This window comes from Colias eurytheme, chromosome 1 (assembly GCF_061535395.1).
Source record: "Colias eurytheme isolate Ceu_HAF_F1 chromosome 1, ilColEury1 Martin Lab GWU primary, whole genome shotgun sequence".
NCBI classification, from domain to species: domain Eukaryota; kingdom Metazoa; phylum Arthropoda; class Insecta; order Lepidoptera; family Pieridae; genus Colias; species Colias eurytheme.
Genome location: NC_142980.1, coordinates 9466381 through 9485969, shown reverse-complemented (window position 1 = coordinate 9485969; position 19589 = coordinate 9466381). Strand labels below are relative to the sequence as shown.

General features: G+C 32.2%; 1 protein-coding gene across 1 annotated transcript in view; it reads right to left on the bottom strand.

The window, feature by feature from the left end:
- LOC149911166 (sensory neuron membrane protein 2-like) overlaps window positions 1-19589 on the bottom strand; it is a 35026-nt gene extending 15437 nt beyond the window's left edge. The window contains exons 1-6 of the mRNA XM_090103700.1: window positions 19137-19589; window positions 17918-18075; window positions 17265-17406; window positions 11578-11838; window positions 6486-6727; window positions 3961-4142 (exon numbers count right to left, since the gene is read on the bottom strand). Of these exons, the coding sequence (XP_089959826.1) occupies window positions 3961-4142; window positions 6486-6727; window positions 11578-11838; window positions 17265-17406; window positions 17918-18075; window positions 19137-19256 (1105 nt within the window). The 5' untranslated portion in view covers window positions 19257-19589. The remainder of the gene's footprint in view (window positions 1-3960; window positions 4143-6485; window positions 6728-11577; window positions 11839-17264; window positions 17407-17917; window positions 18076-19136) is intronic.

Here is a 19589-nt window from a genome sequence, read left to right as displayed (position 1 = left end):
TTGTAATCGGTTCAGTAATATTTGCGTGAAAGAGTAACAAACACACATATATACCTACACATCCTCACAAACTTTCGCATTTATAATTTTATTTATTCATAGTAGGATAGTAGGATTTTTTTTGGAGCGAGTGTAAACAATTTTAATAACCATGAAGATTTAAATTTTTTAAATTTATTACAGTAACTGAGGCACAGTGATTGATAATACAATTTCTGCTATTGTTCAGGAAAAAAGCTGTTACAACATTGAAAGTTGTTGGAGCTGAAAAATGTAAGGGTGAAATTTCACAGGCATAACGAAGTTTATGTTTACCAACAGTGCCAACTGTAAATAAAACACAAAGGAAAATCGCTACAAAAGTAACGCTCGTGTTTATTAAATTATAACAATATCAATCGGTAGATCAGTAAACACAAATAACAAAATGTAATTGTTTCTGAGGCTATTATCAGCTTGCGATGGTCGTAATTATTTTTATTATCAATTGACAATATTTTTCGATTAATAATAATTATGAAGAGATACTTTAAATGCGTGTTAATGGAACAAATAGCATTGATACTGCAAGTTGAAAGTTGAGAGCTGATATAATGTACAGGTACTACTACAGATTAAATTACTACGTAAGTACTACGCCAATTTTTAGTAAAAGACATACATGTTATGTATATAAAATAAAATATCACAGTGTAAATAAATATCTATACAATATACATAGAATGTCCGGTAGCGATCTATCATCTAACCAACCATAAGCTTTTTTAAAAATATTGCTGAAATTAAACTTCTTTAATATTCAACTATTCAATAATTCAGGACATTACACTTTGTAATTAATGTGTGCATAATGAGCTATTCTTGTTTTTTTTTTCAATAATAGTTCAAGGTCTTATTAACAATGCTAATAAACTGGTGTTTTAATTTAAAACTTTGTAATATTATTTTATATTTTTGTGAATTAATGATACAATGTGTAGTTATATTAGAATGAAGACATAACGTATTAGATTTGTAATATAATATAGACCAAATCATAAACATAAAATATGAAAGTAAATGGCGAAAAGTGAAGAAGAAACATGAAATTAAAAAAGGCACCGAATTGAATTTTATGGAAAACTTAAAATAAAAAGTTAATTGCTTCTCTGGTGTAACAAAAGACCTCTGGTTATAGCAGTTTAGAAAAAAAATCGAACATAAGTACCTACGGAAGAAATTACCCTGTTGTAAATTTATTTTTAAAAGCCCCGTTCAAAGGCTTACTCCTCTTATCCGCTCGTAATTATATCCCGAGGATGTTTCAACAATACAAATTATTTAAAAGCTACGAAATACTGTTTTAACGATAATAATCCAGCACTTGAGCTATAAAATTTCGTAAATCAGTTCCCTGATTTAATATTGAAATTATTCCAAATAGATCATAAGAGAAATTCTTTGTTCGGAAATTGATGTAACACCTAGTTGAAATATTCGGTTCCACACTCAATGAGGGATTCTATCTACTATTATATATTTTGTTATAAAATTGTCGTAAAAACATATCTGAATACGATTTATTCATTCTTATTCTCCAACAGTTAACGTACAAGTGTACAATGCACTGCACAGGACACAAGACCTTGCTAATAACGTGCACTAGATATTAAATACGTACCTTTTGTCTCCCGTTTTGCTTTATATTCAGAAGATGTATTATGTCGTTCAAAATGAATGAAGTAAACTTTACGTATTCCATTTCTATGCTTGTAAAACTACTTTATCACAAATTGTATTATTTTGAATTCATGTGTAAGTACCTAAGTATTTTGTGATATTAACAGTAGGATTAGAGTAAAAATTCTAATACCCATTTAGCATTTATTCACAAATTGAGTAGGTAAAACGTTATCAAAAGGCTTCCCTCTCCGAAGATTTTCCATAAAATATCTATAAATAAATTTAATTTAAAAGCAGGGTTGGTTTTACTATATATATATTATGATCTGTATCGAAAGTACTTCAAAGGGATTACAGCCGCGCTGCATAAAATCCTCTTACCTATCTGTTTATGTGCTAGCAACCGACAATCACTTCACTATGAAATATATTTTACGGAATCATAACAAATACCTACTCATTTCAGCAACAATGAGGGAATTAAGCGTAAGGGATTTCCGCTAAATAATTTTAATGAAACAATTATAACAAGTATGTTAACATAATAACTCACTACATAGTTTGCATTGTTGGGTTTTGTTATTGTATTAAAACATACAAATGTAATACTTAACTTTAGTACGGTCTACAAAAGTAGCGTCCAACTATACATTTTAAATTAATTAATTTTGTGAGCGTTCTGAGTTATAGGTACCTACCTACAAACAAACTAAAGCAGAACGTTCCTGTGACCGTTGGATACCGAATTTACTCAGATGAAAATGGAGACTAATGCCACCTAATACAGTCGCAATGCATGACAATACAGTGATTACAGACTGTATGTAACGGCATGGTCGGATCTGTGTATACTCGCCTCCAATAATCTTGCAACGATCAATAATGTGTACTTACACTTTATCGTTATAATTATCTTCTGAATCCTTCAGATACATTACAATGAATAACAACAAGACATTTAATAACAAGACATTTATTGTACGGTATACCGAGCAATAAGAAATTAAATGTCGTGATAATCAATACTGAGGCATCAGGCAACTTGAAAAAGCTTTCGAATGATTCAACGTTTTATAACAATTTTAATTTCATTGGATGCTATTGGATCTAATTTTCTTAACATTTTATTACCTATATGAAAGTTTCATAAAAATGTATAATAATTAATAATAATGATTGCTTATGAACTTTGTAATTCGCAAGGAAGCAAATCTAAGCAAATAATTTGTTCTAAATATATGGACTACTTTTAGTTAGTATTAGGGATAATTTGGAACAAATAGACGGGCGCCGGAAAGCCTTTGAAAGAAAATAATCTACCCAGATTTTAAGGGAATACCTACTCACTGATGGTTTTCCCGACAATCTTTATCACATAAGGGGATAATATTAAACAGGTTAGTGTTCTTAGATTATATTGAACAATATAATCTAAGAACACTAAACTGTTTAATATTCACGGAATTAAAATATTGTCTGCATTTTTCCTGTAAGTTTCCGAAGAATACTATGTGAATACCTACTCACGAATTTTAAAGGAAAATTCTAGGTAGGTTACGCATAGCCACAAATATTATATTCGTTTTAATATGTTAATTAATGAACTAATTCAAGGTTCCGTCCGATCTCGAATTTAAAAGCCGTTTGATTGAGATTAATATAAGTTTAATTGCCGAGTTTTTTTATATCATCCTCGTTAAATAATATTTATAAGCCTTTCCTGGCAAGAATGGGTTTGAATTTGCCGACGACTTTACTACTTGATTTCGAGTAGATGCAAATGTCTATAGCGGAAGCCAAAATATAAATGAATGATGTAAAAAGTTAATTATTTGATCATTTGATAAGTAAGCACTGATGACTGAACACAGTCCTATATTTGATTATCATGTCCTTGCATCAGTTGAGCTCAAAGCGATGTCACGACGGATCAAACGACTTGTCGTGGCATTGCTCATCGATACCACGAGCGATCCTTCATTGGCTTATGATATTGACAGATATTGATTGGGCTTCAAATTTACAAATTTTAAGGTCGCGTTTACACTGGACTTTCTTGAGGTACCTATCTAAAAGGATCTAGCTTCATTTAGCGCATTTCGAGTGGAAAAGGCATAGTGGAGCGAAATCTTTGTACCTATAGGTACGAAAATCATGCGGAGCAAGAAGCGGAAGAGGGGCGAGTTGCGTTCCTGGGGGGTGGCGTGGCCAAGCTAGACTTACGGATATGTGCGTATAGATTTTTCGAGCGGTAATATAATTAGCCTCCGTGTTATGTAGGCATCAAAGTGTACTCACCAACACAACTATACAGCTCCATGGCGCCCTTGAGGAGACACCCGTTTTCCCTCGTGATGCCGCTAGTCACGTTCAGGCAGAAGCAGCCCTCATCGTTGTCCAAAAACCACTCGTGAGCAGCAAACCTTGCGACTGGGATCCCGTTATACTCCGTGTCGTATTGATACCTTAATTCTACCGATCTATAAATTAAATATAAAATTACACATTTATAAAAATTACATTGAATAAAATTAAAAACAAAATAAACTTTACACTCGCTAAAAAATGTGTCACTTTGCACATAATTGGAATTCTATAGTAATTCGTATTTTCAGTATATTATGTTCACAAATACCTTCCCTATCAAATACAGATTGTATTAATACTTGAGGTTATAGATATTTATAGGAGACAATTTGGTTTCATCAAAGTAATCAGAGAAAGTTACAGGGGAATCTATCTTGGATGACATTGTTGTTGGAAAACGATGAAGTTCGAATAGTTTGGAGGAAGCTCGTGGCAGCGCCGTATTTAGAGACAAAGCATCTATTTAATTATTGTGCACCATATTTAATGCTTGAGGTCTAATTTAAACGCTGTTTCTTGTAACTGCGCTTTTTGTTACAGTTTATTAAAATAAAGTCACAGGTTTAAATGGTATGTATTTTCCTAAAGAGTAAAGAATCCTATCATAACAAAGCAATCGATACTTTGGAAAATTGCATTTATTATTTATTTATTTCTAATCTTTATTGCATACAAAACAAAATACAAATTTCACACACACAGACAGGACATTTGATCTAAAGGGCGGCTTTATTGCTTCAAGCAATTTCTTCCAACCAATGTATTGAAAAAAAAAGTAAAGAAAATTAAGGCAAATTATGTACAAAATAGAAATAAAAAAGGACATCACATAATAAAATAAAAGACAACAACAAAACTATGACACATTTACATTAATTTAACTTTATTGACCGTTACTTTGTAAACACAAAATAAATTTTACAACGTTTAATGTGTACAAATCTTTACAAGACACCGATGTCGACAATAGAATCACATAGAATCGTATTAATTTGTCTTCATGTATCTATGCGCGAAACGTATCATTTTCGAGGATATTCTTGTAGCCTATGGTAGATGACAAACATCGTCTGAGCGCAATGAGCGGCACGGTTGACAGCACGGACGAAATTCGATATGATGTCAGCTTGACTGAGTGGCCGAATTGGTCTAGGCGACGGCATATAGGGGTACACTACACCGCGACCGTAATCGCATCCTACATTACCTACCATTCAATTTATTCCACAAAAAATATGTATCAATGACACAATATTTAAAGTTTCATTAATTTGATTACGAGGAAATCAGTTAAATTTCAGCGAAATAAAATAAAATATATTAGCACGAGTGGTCGATCTCTCCCAAATTTATATGGAATTTAATTATCATCAATTACTAAAATAAATACCTGAAGCCGAATGAATATTTATATAGTAGAGCCATTTTAATAGGCAACATTTCAACAAAATTCAACAACGTAACCTAGTAACGACGACATAGAATAACATGATATTTCGTTTTGTTAGAACTCCACATTTGCTTAACTTTTTTTCAATTACGATTACATATTTATAACAATAATGACCGATACAAGTAATTTTAGGATTTGATTATACTGATAAACCATTATAAACATAATAAACAATTTCTGATTTAAAGATCAGACGTCGCTACAATTTTGTGTCAATAAACGTTTTTTCTTTTTAAATACCAGAGACGTTACTCTAAAAATCGAAAACTGACATCTAGAATCGAATGCATTGATTACTTGGGAATAAAAATCATCATAAATTATTGACATGTGTTTCAAGTTCGATTGACAAATGTTTCAAGTCCGTATCGATTAATTCACTTTAATCGATGTTTTTAAGCAGGTTACCACCCTATGAAGATAAAATTGATAGACGTCAAATGTTGCCTATTAAATTGGCTCAACAATAGCAACGGATTGATATTGTCATGAATTCCTATAATCAAATTAATTTGTGGTGACAGAAATGATAATCGTCATCCGACCACAGGAATGATCCCCTGCAAATCAGTTTTCGCGAATCGCGCGCACGGGTGATACGAGATCAAATATATAAGTTTGGTGAAATTGAAGTTACACAAATTTTATATTATAAATTGATAATATAGGATATATTGATGATATCATGCAATGAAATCTGCCTCATTATAAGTTAATTGGAGTTATAATATTATAAAGCTTTACTAAATTCTTTGAAAATAAATGTCTCTAAACCTAATTAAAGTTCGCATAAAAGAAAATGTTAATTTAATTTTGATTACGAGTTTCGTATCGCAATTTTCGCTATTTCGCAAAGCAGTAAATTTGGCTTCATCGGTAACGAAATAAACTTATATTTTCCGCCCTTTCTTTTATTTCAATGTTCAAGTTTATCTGTAACTTTTCTTTACAAATATTTTGTTGTTACAAACGTTAAAAGGCTTCTTGTCTCATAATCACTTACCTACAAATGTCGAGATTGAGAGCGTATTTAGATTCATCTCTATCAACGAAGGGCGGGAATATGGCGGCGTCAGTGCCATTAATCATGTTACATATACCGGGATATGTGTCGCCTGCTTCATTTCGTTGAGGGACCCAGTAGTCGACGTATGACGATCCATTGTACGATTTGATAATGCCGAGCTTGCTGGGGTCCTCGATACCTCGGAATACTTCGAATATCTCGCTGGGATTGTCTTGTTTCTGTCAACATAAACATAAGTCATTAAAATTAATGTAGTTAAAGCGATAGAACGTTTTTACCTACTTAATTTTTAAGTATGCGGCAGATGCGTAGTGTCTTATTATACTTGTATATGGCTTGACTGGCTTGTAACATCTTGTAACTTAGAACAAAGCAGTGGTCTAAAGGCGACGTTGATCAATATCCGTCAAATAACTTCTCTGCTAATTTACCTGCTGTAAACACGGGCGTCGCTAAGGGGGTGCAACCCATTCTCTCCCTATACATTCGGGGTTCTATAGACCGACCGCCCGTCGGCGGGTCCAATAATTAAGTTATTTTTGTTAAATGATATTTTATTTTTAATTTAAGTAGAGGCTAGACTTCCTATCACCCTAAACTGCCGAAATTGTATTTCCTGCTTTATATCGAAGCGAAGCAAAAGTTATACTCGTTCAAATATAAGTTTGGTTTGACAACAGTTTGTATTGTAAAATAATTACTACCTAGGTAATACAATATCTGATTTACAAATTGTAAATTACCTAGAATTGATGTTGTATGGAAACAAAAGGCTTTTTTTGTTTATTTTAACTAATTATTTATTTATAATTCAATATGATTTTTGTGCTGTCAATATGACTATTATCTGTTTTTATACTATTTTTTTTATTTAATTTAAAAATATTTAGATACAACATAATTAGATTGGATTGATTTCAAAATAGCCCGACGAAAATATTCCTGCATACTACGGTATACCTACTTACTTATTTCAAAATTTTAACAATCTTATCTAGAATGAAATTAATCATGTTTGAATATTGTGCTTGTCTTTGTCTTGCTTACAGTCACTCAATAAACCGCAATTTAGTGTTAGATAAATCTCACTACGATGTGTGTATAATGTATATGTCGTAAAAGTTGTGTGTACATCGAAATTAAGTATCATTATCTTATTACTAGCGGTCCGCCCCGGCTACGCCTGTGGTACATTTTACAATTTACGTTTTCTCTTCATAAGAACCATCCTCATACTTCAAGGAATATAATAAAAAAAGAATTATCGAAATCGGTTCACCCGTTAAGGCTTATACATGCGCTAATAACCTTGACGGATCTCAAACCTATCCCGCTGCACCTTCTTTTTTCCTCGCATTTTGTATTTAAAAAGATACCAATCAGTGAAACAAAAAATCCTCGTCAGGGACTGTTGTGTAACTGATAATTTATTAAACATAAAATTTTCAGAGCTTTAAGTCAGCAGGTTACGAAGTTTATAGAGTATATGCGGAAAAATCGATGACCACGGCACATTTTTTTTCTAGAAATCTATTAACTTTGGAAAAAAGTCCTCGCGAGCAATTAAAGATCAAAGACCATCCTATTTTATATATTTTTTTCGGTATTGTGCTTTATGTTGTACCAGACTTTATAGAGGTTGAACATAGTCGAAATTGCCTGGTAACGCCTTAACGCGTACCATGACCAAGGAAAACGGGTTTCATTTTTTTATATACCTATACGTATAGATTATAGCCAATTTAGCAGTAAAACGACATTTAAATATAGAAATCTCATGTGCTTTTGAACGCACCTAATAATACCTACCTACATCAAATATTCATGTTAGGCTTGTATTTCCATTAAAAATAACTTTCCTTTCATTCTATTGAGGGACCTACTCACCTTTGTTATATAATTTACAAAAGCGTATTACATAATATAAATTAACTAGCGGTCCGCCCCGGCTTCGCCCGTGGTACATATGAAAAATAATTGTTGGCCGATTCTCAGACTTACCCGATATGCACAGAAAATTTCATGAGAATCGGTCCACCCGTTTCGGAGGAGTATGCAGACTAACATTGTGACACGAGAATTTTATATATAAGATATATTATTCTGTTCATCGTCGCATTGTGCCTTGTGTAGTATGTCCGACGAAGCTCATAATATTAAAATGTCATTCTGTGTCCTTTGGGCAATACATTTAATAAAATTTCCTAAAGTAATAGATAGTTTTCTGTAAGTTCTGTATTATAGCTCCTTCGCAATAACTATAAGCACCTGAGAAAACATTTATCCGGACATACAACATTATCAACCCGCGTATACAAATAAAACTATTTGTGCATATATCCGTGTACACGCAACCAACGATAGCAAAAAATAAAAATATTTTTTACACGTTTGCAACATTTTCAATGTTTAATCCCCTTGATCTTATTGATCAATGCTTGATGGAATAAATTAGCCTTCCTCAATAAATGAACAACACAAAAATAAAAAATCAGCTTTGTTATAGACTATTGCAGTCGAAATTTTTTTCACTCGAAAGTTCTTTATTAGTATCTTATAAATATCCAATCCTTTATCCTACTACTATTATAAAGGCGAAAGTTTGTAAGTATGGATGTATGGATGTTTGTTACTCTTTCACGTAAAAACTACTGAATGGATTTGAATGAACCACAATATAGCTTATACATCAGAATAACACATAGGATAGGTTTTATCCCAGAAATCCCACGGGAACGGGAACTATGCGGGTTTTTCTTTGAAAACGCGGGCGAAGCCGCGGGTGGAAAGCTAGTATAATATATTTAGCTATTTCTGCCATATTATTTACATAGTACCTATTAGTCATTGTTTAAATATAACCTCATAAAAGGATTATTTCTTGGTTTTTTATTTTTTTAACAAATTTCCAAGAAAATTATTTTTGCATGTCATATTCACCACCTCGTCTAAACATATTCATATTCCACCGTAAAAAGTTTTGCATTTATAATGTTAAAGGGAAGCACTAAGCAGGATGAGTTTTAGCGACCAATGTCATTTAGTTTTCTTTACACGCACACACACACATCGTTCAGACTTCACTTTATCACGTACACATATTCGTGTCTCTTTACCTTGCCTTTGTATTGCAGACAGAATACGAAAAGCATATATGCTATTCTTTTACTCCTGCGTATTTTTTCTTGAAGGAAAGAGACGAAGGAAGGAAGGCAGAAAGCAATGTTTTAAAACAAAACTTAAAAATAGAATAAATCCTCTCCATTTTGTTACCATCTAATGGCATGTAATTAAGTTGAAAGGGTTGTGTTTGTTGCTTTACAACCACCAATTTTCCAGACTGATATTTTGTTGTCCATTTTTTTAAGTAAGTATATGCTTTTAATTCAGGCTTACTTTAAACAGAGATAGTAGGTACCTACACTATACAAGCATAAACATAATAATATATATGAACACCTGCAATTCATCAGTTATTATGTTCATAGTTATAGAAGCGATCCTGTTACTTTAAGACAAAACTCACTGCTACATCAAATGAAATATAACTTGTGTGTAAGTGATTTAAACAATAAAAGCTGCAGCGTAAATAAATTATAAAGTAAACCGTCCTTTTAGTTAAATAGAATAGAAGTGACGAGGGCATCCAATCGAGTTAATGAACCACACTATGCACTAAGTCAGTAATGCAACGGAGAGGTAATTAACTGCAGGCATTGAGAGACGGGATAAAGGTCAGGTCCAAGACGTATAACTGCTCCCTGAAGACCAGAACGATTAAACAATCCTCACTTCATTTTATAATTATGTAGTACAGTTTTAATTAAATCGATTAGCGATTATACCCTGCAGCCATTTTGATGATGTGAATTTGCATTTATGTTGTAACTACCTAATTAATATAGCCGGGGGAAGCTAATTCGAAATGCTTATTGTGATCTATTTTATTGTTAACAGTGAAATAATAGTTTAAAGCATACAATAGAATACCTATATAAATTTGAAACACATTCCAATTAGAACATAATTAATTATCAATGTGTTGTTGGAGTACGTTTGGTATATTTTGTGCACGAAATATTTGAATAATTGTGAATATTAATTTTTAGTTCTATATATTATGTGTAATAGTATATCATAGTATATCATAATAATTTAATATCTTACATTAGTTTCGAATGCCGATTTAAATGGTAATTGAAAAAAATACTTAGATATAGTTTTAAGATGATAAAATATATCGTATAAATGTATAAATATTCATCAGTACCGAGTTGTTTGAATTGATTGATTGATAATATATCCGTACGTTGAGAATAAAGTCCTCTTACAGAAGTCTGTGCAGTGTTCCAAGAAAATGGATAGAGGATCACTGTTAATTGTCTTTAAACGAATTGCTAATTAAGTTGGAAACTTTCTTTCAACGATATAAAAAGTATGGAATTTTTTATTGAAAGAAGAATTTTCCAGCACTTTATTACGTTTTAATTCTTGGAAAGGGCTAATACCTAGCTCATATTAATATACGAGCTAGCTCGTACCTAGGTACGGAATAAAGCATTCTAACTTTAATACACGGTAACTACTGAGAATTTATATTATTTTGTGAAATATAATAAAGTGTTTATAAGGTAATGCAATAAACAATACGTATTTGTGTACATATTTTTTTGTGTAAGTACAATATAAATAGATATTAGATGGTAAATGATGAACCGGGTGTGGGTGGTTTTGACTTTTGCACCTCTATCTCGGTGCGCCCCTAAAGTTGTTTGTTCGGCTCCACGGTCCACCTGATCGCTAGCCGTTTGTATCGAATATCAGTTCAGTGGAATCAGTGAGAATGACGAAATGCTGAGTACATTTACAATATGGAATAGACATGAAATCTATATTTCCCGAAGGCTTGGAAACGTGCACGTGCAGTTTACTTATATTTCGCTTCTAGGTACCTACCTTAATCCGAGACCAACTAGATTGCAACTGAGAAATTCCATATGGATACGCAACAACAAAATGTTGCTTCAGTTATGTTTTCGACTACATCTACAAGATTCTTCATACTTACATAATCAACAACAGTGAATATTAAAGAGCCATCTTCCTGCTCCACTAAGTTCTTTACATCAGCGCCAATTGTCCGAATTTGGTCGCAGGCTACACCGCCTATAATCCCAGGGTTCTTGCATATTGGAATGCCGTCGAACAATAAGTCTCCAACACGGGTCGTCATAATTGGACCATTGTGTTCCCCGAATACGCTATTTAGGGCTAAACTCAACGCAAGCATCAGGTACGGGAATAATTTCTCAGCCATTTGCAGAATGCCCTGAAAACAAGATATTTGCCACTATATATGATGAAAATATACAGAGTTAGTGTAAAGGAAATGAAATTTTCCTTTACACTGACTTAAATAAAATAACTGCTATACTTTATAAAATAGAATTTATTTTTGCTCTTGCAAATTGTAAAAAATTAAATTCATTTTACATTTTAGGTACAGTCGCACAGCGATTTAATATTAACATTTATTATTCTAGAACACAACTCCATTATATGTACCTATAATGATCATTATTTCCACGTTACTTAATTTAAATTTGAAAGTCCCATTTGTCATCTATTTGATCACGAAGGTATCCGTTTCATGAATACCTATATTTCGCAAAACAGTAACAATACAACTGATCAAAATTATACGGTACTAGCGGTCCGCCACGGCTTCGCCCGCAATAAAAGGTAGCCTATGTTCTTTCTCAGGGTCTAAAGATTGTCTGTGCCAAATTTCATCAAAATCGGTCCAGTAGTTTATGCGTGAAAACCATAGATAGGTACATACATACATAATTACAAACCTTTCCTTTTTATAATATTAGTATAGATATACATATATAAATCTTGTGTCACAATGTTTGTCCTCAATGGACTCCTGAACCACTTAACCGATTATAATAAAATTCGCACACCATGTGCAGTTCGATCCAACTTGAGAGATAGGATAGTTTAAACATGTAGGTACCACGGGCGAAGCTGGGGCGTACCGCTAGTATTAGTATAGATTAATAATGTATTCACTTATCTAGTATTACATAAAAATACCAGGGAGCGAAAATAGTCCGAATAACAGGTCGGTATTTATTTGTATAATGAAAATTAATTAATAGTTTAAAATGAACCTTTGATATTCGTAATATCAGAGGTATTTCACAGAACATACCTATGTACTTAAAATTTAATTTGGCTCAATTTAGTCTAAACGGAAAATAAAACAGAATTGATTGATGAAAATTTATTGGAAAATTATTGAAGCATTATTATTTCAATTTTATTAGCTTATTAAAACGGGAATTTACGATGATTATTACATATATTATAAAACAAAAGCATTTATTAGTGATGTAAAGGGAAGGAGGTATCTAAGTTAAATAATGACGTATAGTAGTAACACAGTATTACAATATTATTTTATTGTAATACTGTGGTAGTAACATTAGTCTTGTGATTAAAACATTAGGCAGGTACCTATACTTCTATATACATATATAAAACTCAAAGGTGACTGATATAGTGATCTATCAACGCACAGCCCAAACCACTGGTCGTATCGGGCTGAAATTTGGCATGCAGGTAGATGTTAGGACGTAGGCATCCGCTAAGAAAGGATTTCCCGAAATTCTTGCGGGAACGCGGTAAAACGGGGATGCACGTACAAAGTCGTGGGCGGAAGCTAGTATAGTACTATGATTCTAATTTATCGAAAGATCTGCACCCCAGATTATACGTAGGTATATTTGTACGTTTATTCTCATGAGGGCATAGGTAGTAGGTAGGTACCTACGTTTCCAGCAGTGGATATAATTAATATTTTTTATGTTGATAAACAATTACCTGTAGGTATCTTTATTTATCTTATGCCTACTGTTAAGAAATACCAGTGCAATGTGATTAAGATAACAAACACTTTTATTCAACCTAGATATCGAATTACGAAAGCAAAGATAACAAATATCGGATTAGTAACTAATTATTATTTAATTAAAAACTAGATTTCGAAACCACCTTTGAACGGAGAGGAATATTAGATTGAATTAGTGCGACCGAGTTGGAAACACTAAATTGTCGTCTTTTAGGCATCACAAAGCTTTGATATCGTCGGAAGTCTGGAACCGTCTCATTGATGGGAAATCAATATGATGTTGATGCAAGCATAGATTCTACAAAATGGATCTAATAATTTTATATACATTTTTATAAATAGTGTGATGTAGAAAAATAAGTGGGTAAATTTCAAAATTGAAGTCAATTTAAAGTTTCCCAAATTTTCATTAATGTTCCGATTAAAAGAATGATAATTTAAGCAAATTATTTTACAAATCTTACAATTGGGTTGTAATTTTTAGGTAGTCATGTAAATAAAGTTACTATGTACCTACATCATATTTGTGAAATGGGTAAATAATTTTATCGCTACCTACGGACTATGCTACCTTTTACAGCAAATATTTCTGAACTGTAAGACTTCACCTCGCATATTGCAGGGATTGTATACTGATTGTGTATTGTATTGTATATTGGTATTGGTATTGGGAAATTCTTACTGAACATGAATTCTTATTTGATATTTCAATATACAAATTGCATAGGTAAATACAACATTTTATCGGAGGATACCTATACCTATATCGAGTACCTACTCGTAAGATAGACAGATTTGGATAATAACTTTTATTTTGTTATTAAATAAATATCGTATCAATATAATAAGGAACGTCTTCGCTGAGCGAAGAGGTAATCATTTGAATTTCCTCCGACGTTTGATCAGGACTTGAACTTCAATTACATTACCCGCGCTGTTCGCACATTCACGAAACCAAAAATGTTTATTACAGTAGAATCAGATCTCTACGCAGGCAACAGGTGACTGCATCAGACAACACAATTATCCGATGGAGGCTTCCCGTTCTCCAACAAACCGGTTAAATCCGTGAGGGAGTAGGGAGGTGGCTACCTCCGCCACCCCACTGAAAATTCCGTAAAACTCATTTCATTTCGTCACTAGGTAATAATAAATTAATTATCCCAAATGCTTTACATATGTTTGAGTATCGCATATGCATAAACATACCTAATAGTAGTCTGTGCTAATAGGAATAATAAGCCAAAAGCGCAAAACCAGTGCCGCGACAATAGGGCGCGACGGATTGTCTACAATTTATGTATAGTTACTTAAAATATGTATAATTTGTTTTGTTTTGGTATTTAACTCAAGAAGGTGGCATTCATGTATATGTGAATATACAGCTACACATGACCAGAATTGTTAACCCCGAGTGTTGTTTCGCTATTGTTTAAAAGTAAGTATACCTAAGTGAACATTAAGTTTTAACAGTAAGTAATGACATGTAAGTATTGAAAATTGAAATACTGCTTTATCAATTGATTTCTAAAATGATACCCTTAACTTAATGTTACCATCGCGACACGGCTACCCAAATCGGTGTCTTCAATCTGGACAGTTTCGAAGTTAAATATACTTTACAACAATACCAAACTTATTTTAACTTACTTTATAGATCTGTATCTGAATGTTTGTGGTATTATATTATGAATGAATATAGGTAAGCAGAACAATGAATTAGCAACATATCTATTTTAAAAGCTTGTCGATAAGCTCGACTATTAATAATGATACGCATTAATTGAGAATGCAATTTCCATTTAGGTATTTCCTATTGCAAAACGCGCTTCCCTTTGTTTCATTAATCTCGGATTGCCTTTGAAATAGCCCCTGCAGGGCCTTTTATTATTTCATCGTTATTATGACCATTGCCTGTCTGCATTTTTGGGGCTTAAACATACAATAGATCGAACGAAATACAGATTTTACAAACGTAATTTGGAACGCAGAAAACTTTAGAAAATTTTTGGTTTCCACTTCAGGAGCGTTGGATTATGAGAATATAACATTATCATTTATTAATTAATAGAGTCGATTAAATTATAATCAAACCTATAAACTAACTGCATTTGTTATAACGACAGTCTCAGCTAGGTAAGTACTTAGGTAGGTACATACATATTAATATGTAGGTACATTAGCGTTTTCCCTAAAGCAACTATACTATCATTATTATTACTATCATTTTTATGTAGATACTACTAATTATAAATTAAGCAGTTTAGTTATCTATCTAATGATGTTATGAATTATTATGATCAAGATTATAATTTATAAAACTATGTTTTAAGTATTAAAATAATTGAATTTCACCACTACTAGCTGTGTAAGTAAAACATTATTCCAGTAATTTTAAAATCCATTAGGGCACACGCGAACCACAATAGAGTACGAGGTACAAAAGCCTACGACTCAATTACAACATTCCGATATCTGATTTAGCGGGATGCATGTGACGCCGGTAAAGTGCGTTGTATAAAGGTCTGTCAATACAATGGGCTCGTCAAATTAGTGATGGTGAATGTTGATACTTAATAAAGGCCCTGAATTTGTGTTTTTGTTATGAATCTCATAGCAAAATATAAGATTGTTTGTAAAGTAAACATACTGAGATGTTTTTGTCTTCTTGGAATTAATTGTGTCACGTAAGACAAGTTATTCAATTTTTTCATATTATTAAATGGTACAAAGTACACAGCATTTCACAATAACACTATCCTTATAGGAATGTGTGATAACCGCATATCTAGACAATGGAAACGTAAAAACGTTGCCATCATTATAATGACAAGATTAATTACCCCCAGCGCAGCATGTGAATGAACAGGGAAGACCGGCATATAATTGCTTTATTACATAAACTTATTTAATGCTTAGACAAATCTAACTTTTCCATGAAGAAAAAAATCACAGAAAAGTTAATTAATTAGATTAACCTACCTTCATTAGTTCGGACACTCGACATTATTATCAGTAGAAAAACAAATATTTACAAAAAACCATAAAAGCATGACGTTCGTACATAATTGTGCTTGTACGGTGATAGTCAGTCAGCGGATTTCTAGGTACTGTATATTTTTAAAAATTAATATACCTTGTATCAGCGAATTTCATAAAAGATAGAGTACCTGCGGGATAGTTGGAAAGTGAAATTCCATACCTTGTTTCAAGCCCTACTATAATCAAACCAATTCTCAAGACTACTATAGTCTATTGTTACTATAACTCAGTTGTTCAATACTTTATCAGCTATATTTTTTAATAAATCGATTATTAGTATTTCGCAATGCCTTTGTTGTTTATTCGCATTTATTTATTTAACAACTTTATCAATCGCTCTGCGAGGTCGCTAATGAATTATGATGACATTTCAAATGCTTATGAGTAGGTATTCGATAAATAAATTTTCTTTAGTTTGTTATAAGTTCGTTCGTATAAGGTCATTTACTTGTGAATTACTTATAGTTGGAGTATATTATTAATATTTAGACGAATTGTAAAAAAAGTGTTGTCGTATAAATATATCTAGTCCTTGTAGATATACCTATATACAGAATTAAGTCAAGTGTTTACAAAGTTTTAAAGGAATTAGTTATAATTAATATAAGCCCACATCCCAGAGGGCCAGAGATTTGATTAAGGATATTAGATAGATACCTATTATCAAAAAATATGGAATATCTGTCTAGAAGATTTTCAAACACACCTAAAACTATACATATACATATAATTACGCTTAGCTATAGCAGCTATAGTTTTAGTTCTGAAATAGGTTAATAACTGAAATCACTCACGTGGTATGGAATGTTGACTACAGTAACGAGGTCGTCTTCTGTGTAAGGATAAGAGGCTTCAGCATCAAACTCGAACATATCTCTCATCCGGTATTTAATTACATCCACTTCCATTTCTTCTACTTCCCTCCGATTGTACAACCTTTTAAATATTATTCTCGTTAATACCTATTACTGCGAATTAATTACAAACTTCGCAAGGAAGAAACGCCTACGGCTAATCAATACGCCCACCTTTTTCTTAAAATAAATCAACCTTGTTAAGTACTTGTTGTTTAACTGTAAACGTAAACTTGTATTTTTCCAGGAGAGTAATTAACAAATAATTAATCATGTTATTGTATTTGAAAAAGGCTTATAAATAAAGTTTATTTTAAAAAATGGTTTAAAATGGTTTAAACGAAGAATCTTATTAATTCGTAATGTATATTATTATTATAATAATTTAGAACAATAACACAGTAAAGTCACGTTTATTGAACAAACGGAAGAAAATAATACAGAAATAACATTGAATAAGAGAAAAATATGCAGATACAAATTATAATTATTCTTTTATATAGAATATAGATATCAGGAGAGATATTCAAAAGTGGATGAGTAAAAATATAGGTAGGTACCTTACCTATATTTGTATAGCATGTACAACTTACTTATAAACATAAGGACCCACTTCGTTGAGCGCGGGCACTCCACCGGCAAGGACAGTTTCTGGGTTGGAGATATTGAAAATCCTTATTTTGAACGATAGTGCGAAAGGTATTTCCTCAAACCTTTCCAAAGCTTCGGTATTATTAACTAGAGCTACTTCCTATAATTAAAACATTAAGCAGATACTTAGTGGTATATTATTGTTATGTTAGGTTTTTGATCAAGTATCTTGATACTTGTATCATAATTACAGTATTTTATTGACGGAGGATTGTATATGTATAACCTTGCCCGATGTCCGCCGATAGACCCGGCATAAAAAATATTATCCTAAGTCACTCGATAAAGATGTCATCCTTAAAATTAATACATATTTTTCAAAATCGATTAAGCATTTGTCGATTTAAATTGTACAATATACATATCCATACTCATAATATTATAAATGCGAAAGTAACTCTGTCTGTCTGTCTGTTACTCAATCACGCCTTAACTACTGAACCAATTTGCATGAAATTTGGTATAGAGATATTTTGATACCCGAGAAAGGACATAGGATAGGTTTTATCCCGGAAATCCCACGGGAACTATGCGGGTTTTTCTTTGACTGCGCGGGCGATGCCGCGGGTGGAAAGCTAGTATAGTTATAAAACATCTTTCTTTATTGCAATATGAGTAAAAGTAAATAACACAATTATATCACAGTATAGCATCGGATATAATCGATTTTATGTCCCCCTGCAAAGATATATAGATACTCATACATAATGTACGATAAGATTACAAATATTTCAATAACTTGTTTTTTTTTTGCAAATGTATCAATGAACTTTTTTGCACATAAAAAGAATAGTCATAAAGCCATTTACCGATGCTGGGCATAAAATCAATTACACACGTTGAATATCTAATATAATTCATTAAACCGTTGTTAATATTTGATATATTTTGTACATAACTAATAATGCGCCTTGTAAGAATCAATCAAGTGAATAGTCAGTCACACGATAAAAAGCGAATAACGGTTCGACAGATTAGTGCAATTTTTTATAGGTTTACAGTTATTATATGAGTATTAAATGTAATATAATTTTATTTCACTGTGAAACGCAAAGTTGCGGACACGTGTCACTTTCGTGGTTTTATACAAGTTGGAACCATTTAAAAATTAGTGTAAAGGTTCGGTGTCTCGAGGAAAAGTCTTACTTAAAGTTTACTTACATCAATAATCATCCTGTCTACGATATCGGGAACAACTACGAAACTAACTACGCAACTCACAACAACTAATGCAGCGCCTAATACGGCGCTGGAGACGCCGCATACAAACAACGAACACATCTTGTAGTAAATTAGTTGTAAATGAACATAATACGAGTTTACAAAACCCGCGGAGTTAATGATGATAGTGTGTAATTGTTAATTTATTTTCTATTGATAGCGACGTACATATCTGATTAGAGATCGTTGTCTGGATGAATTATTTTATACGTTTTATTATTATATTCTTTAATTCAAGCCATGTCCTATTGTAAGTATTTTATACGTATTTGTTTGCTTTAAAAACACTTTATATTGACAATAAAAGAGCAGAAAATATTCCGAAAAAATTCTAATTTTTACACCTGGGTTATTGCGAAATAAAGTACTTTCTAATGTAACGGTTTGTCTAGT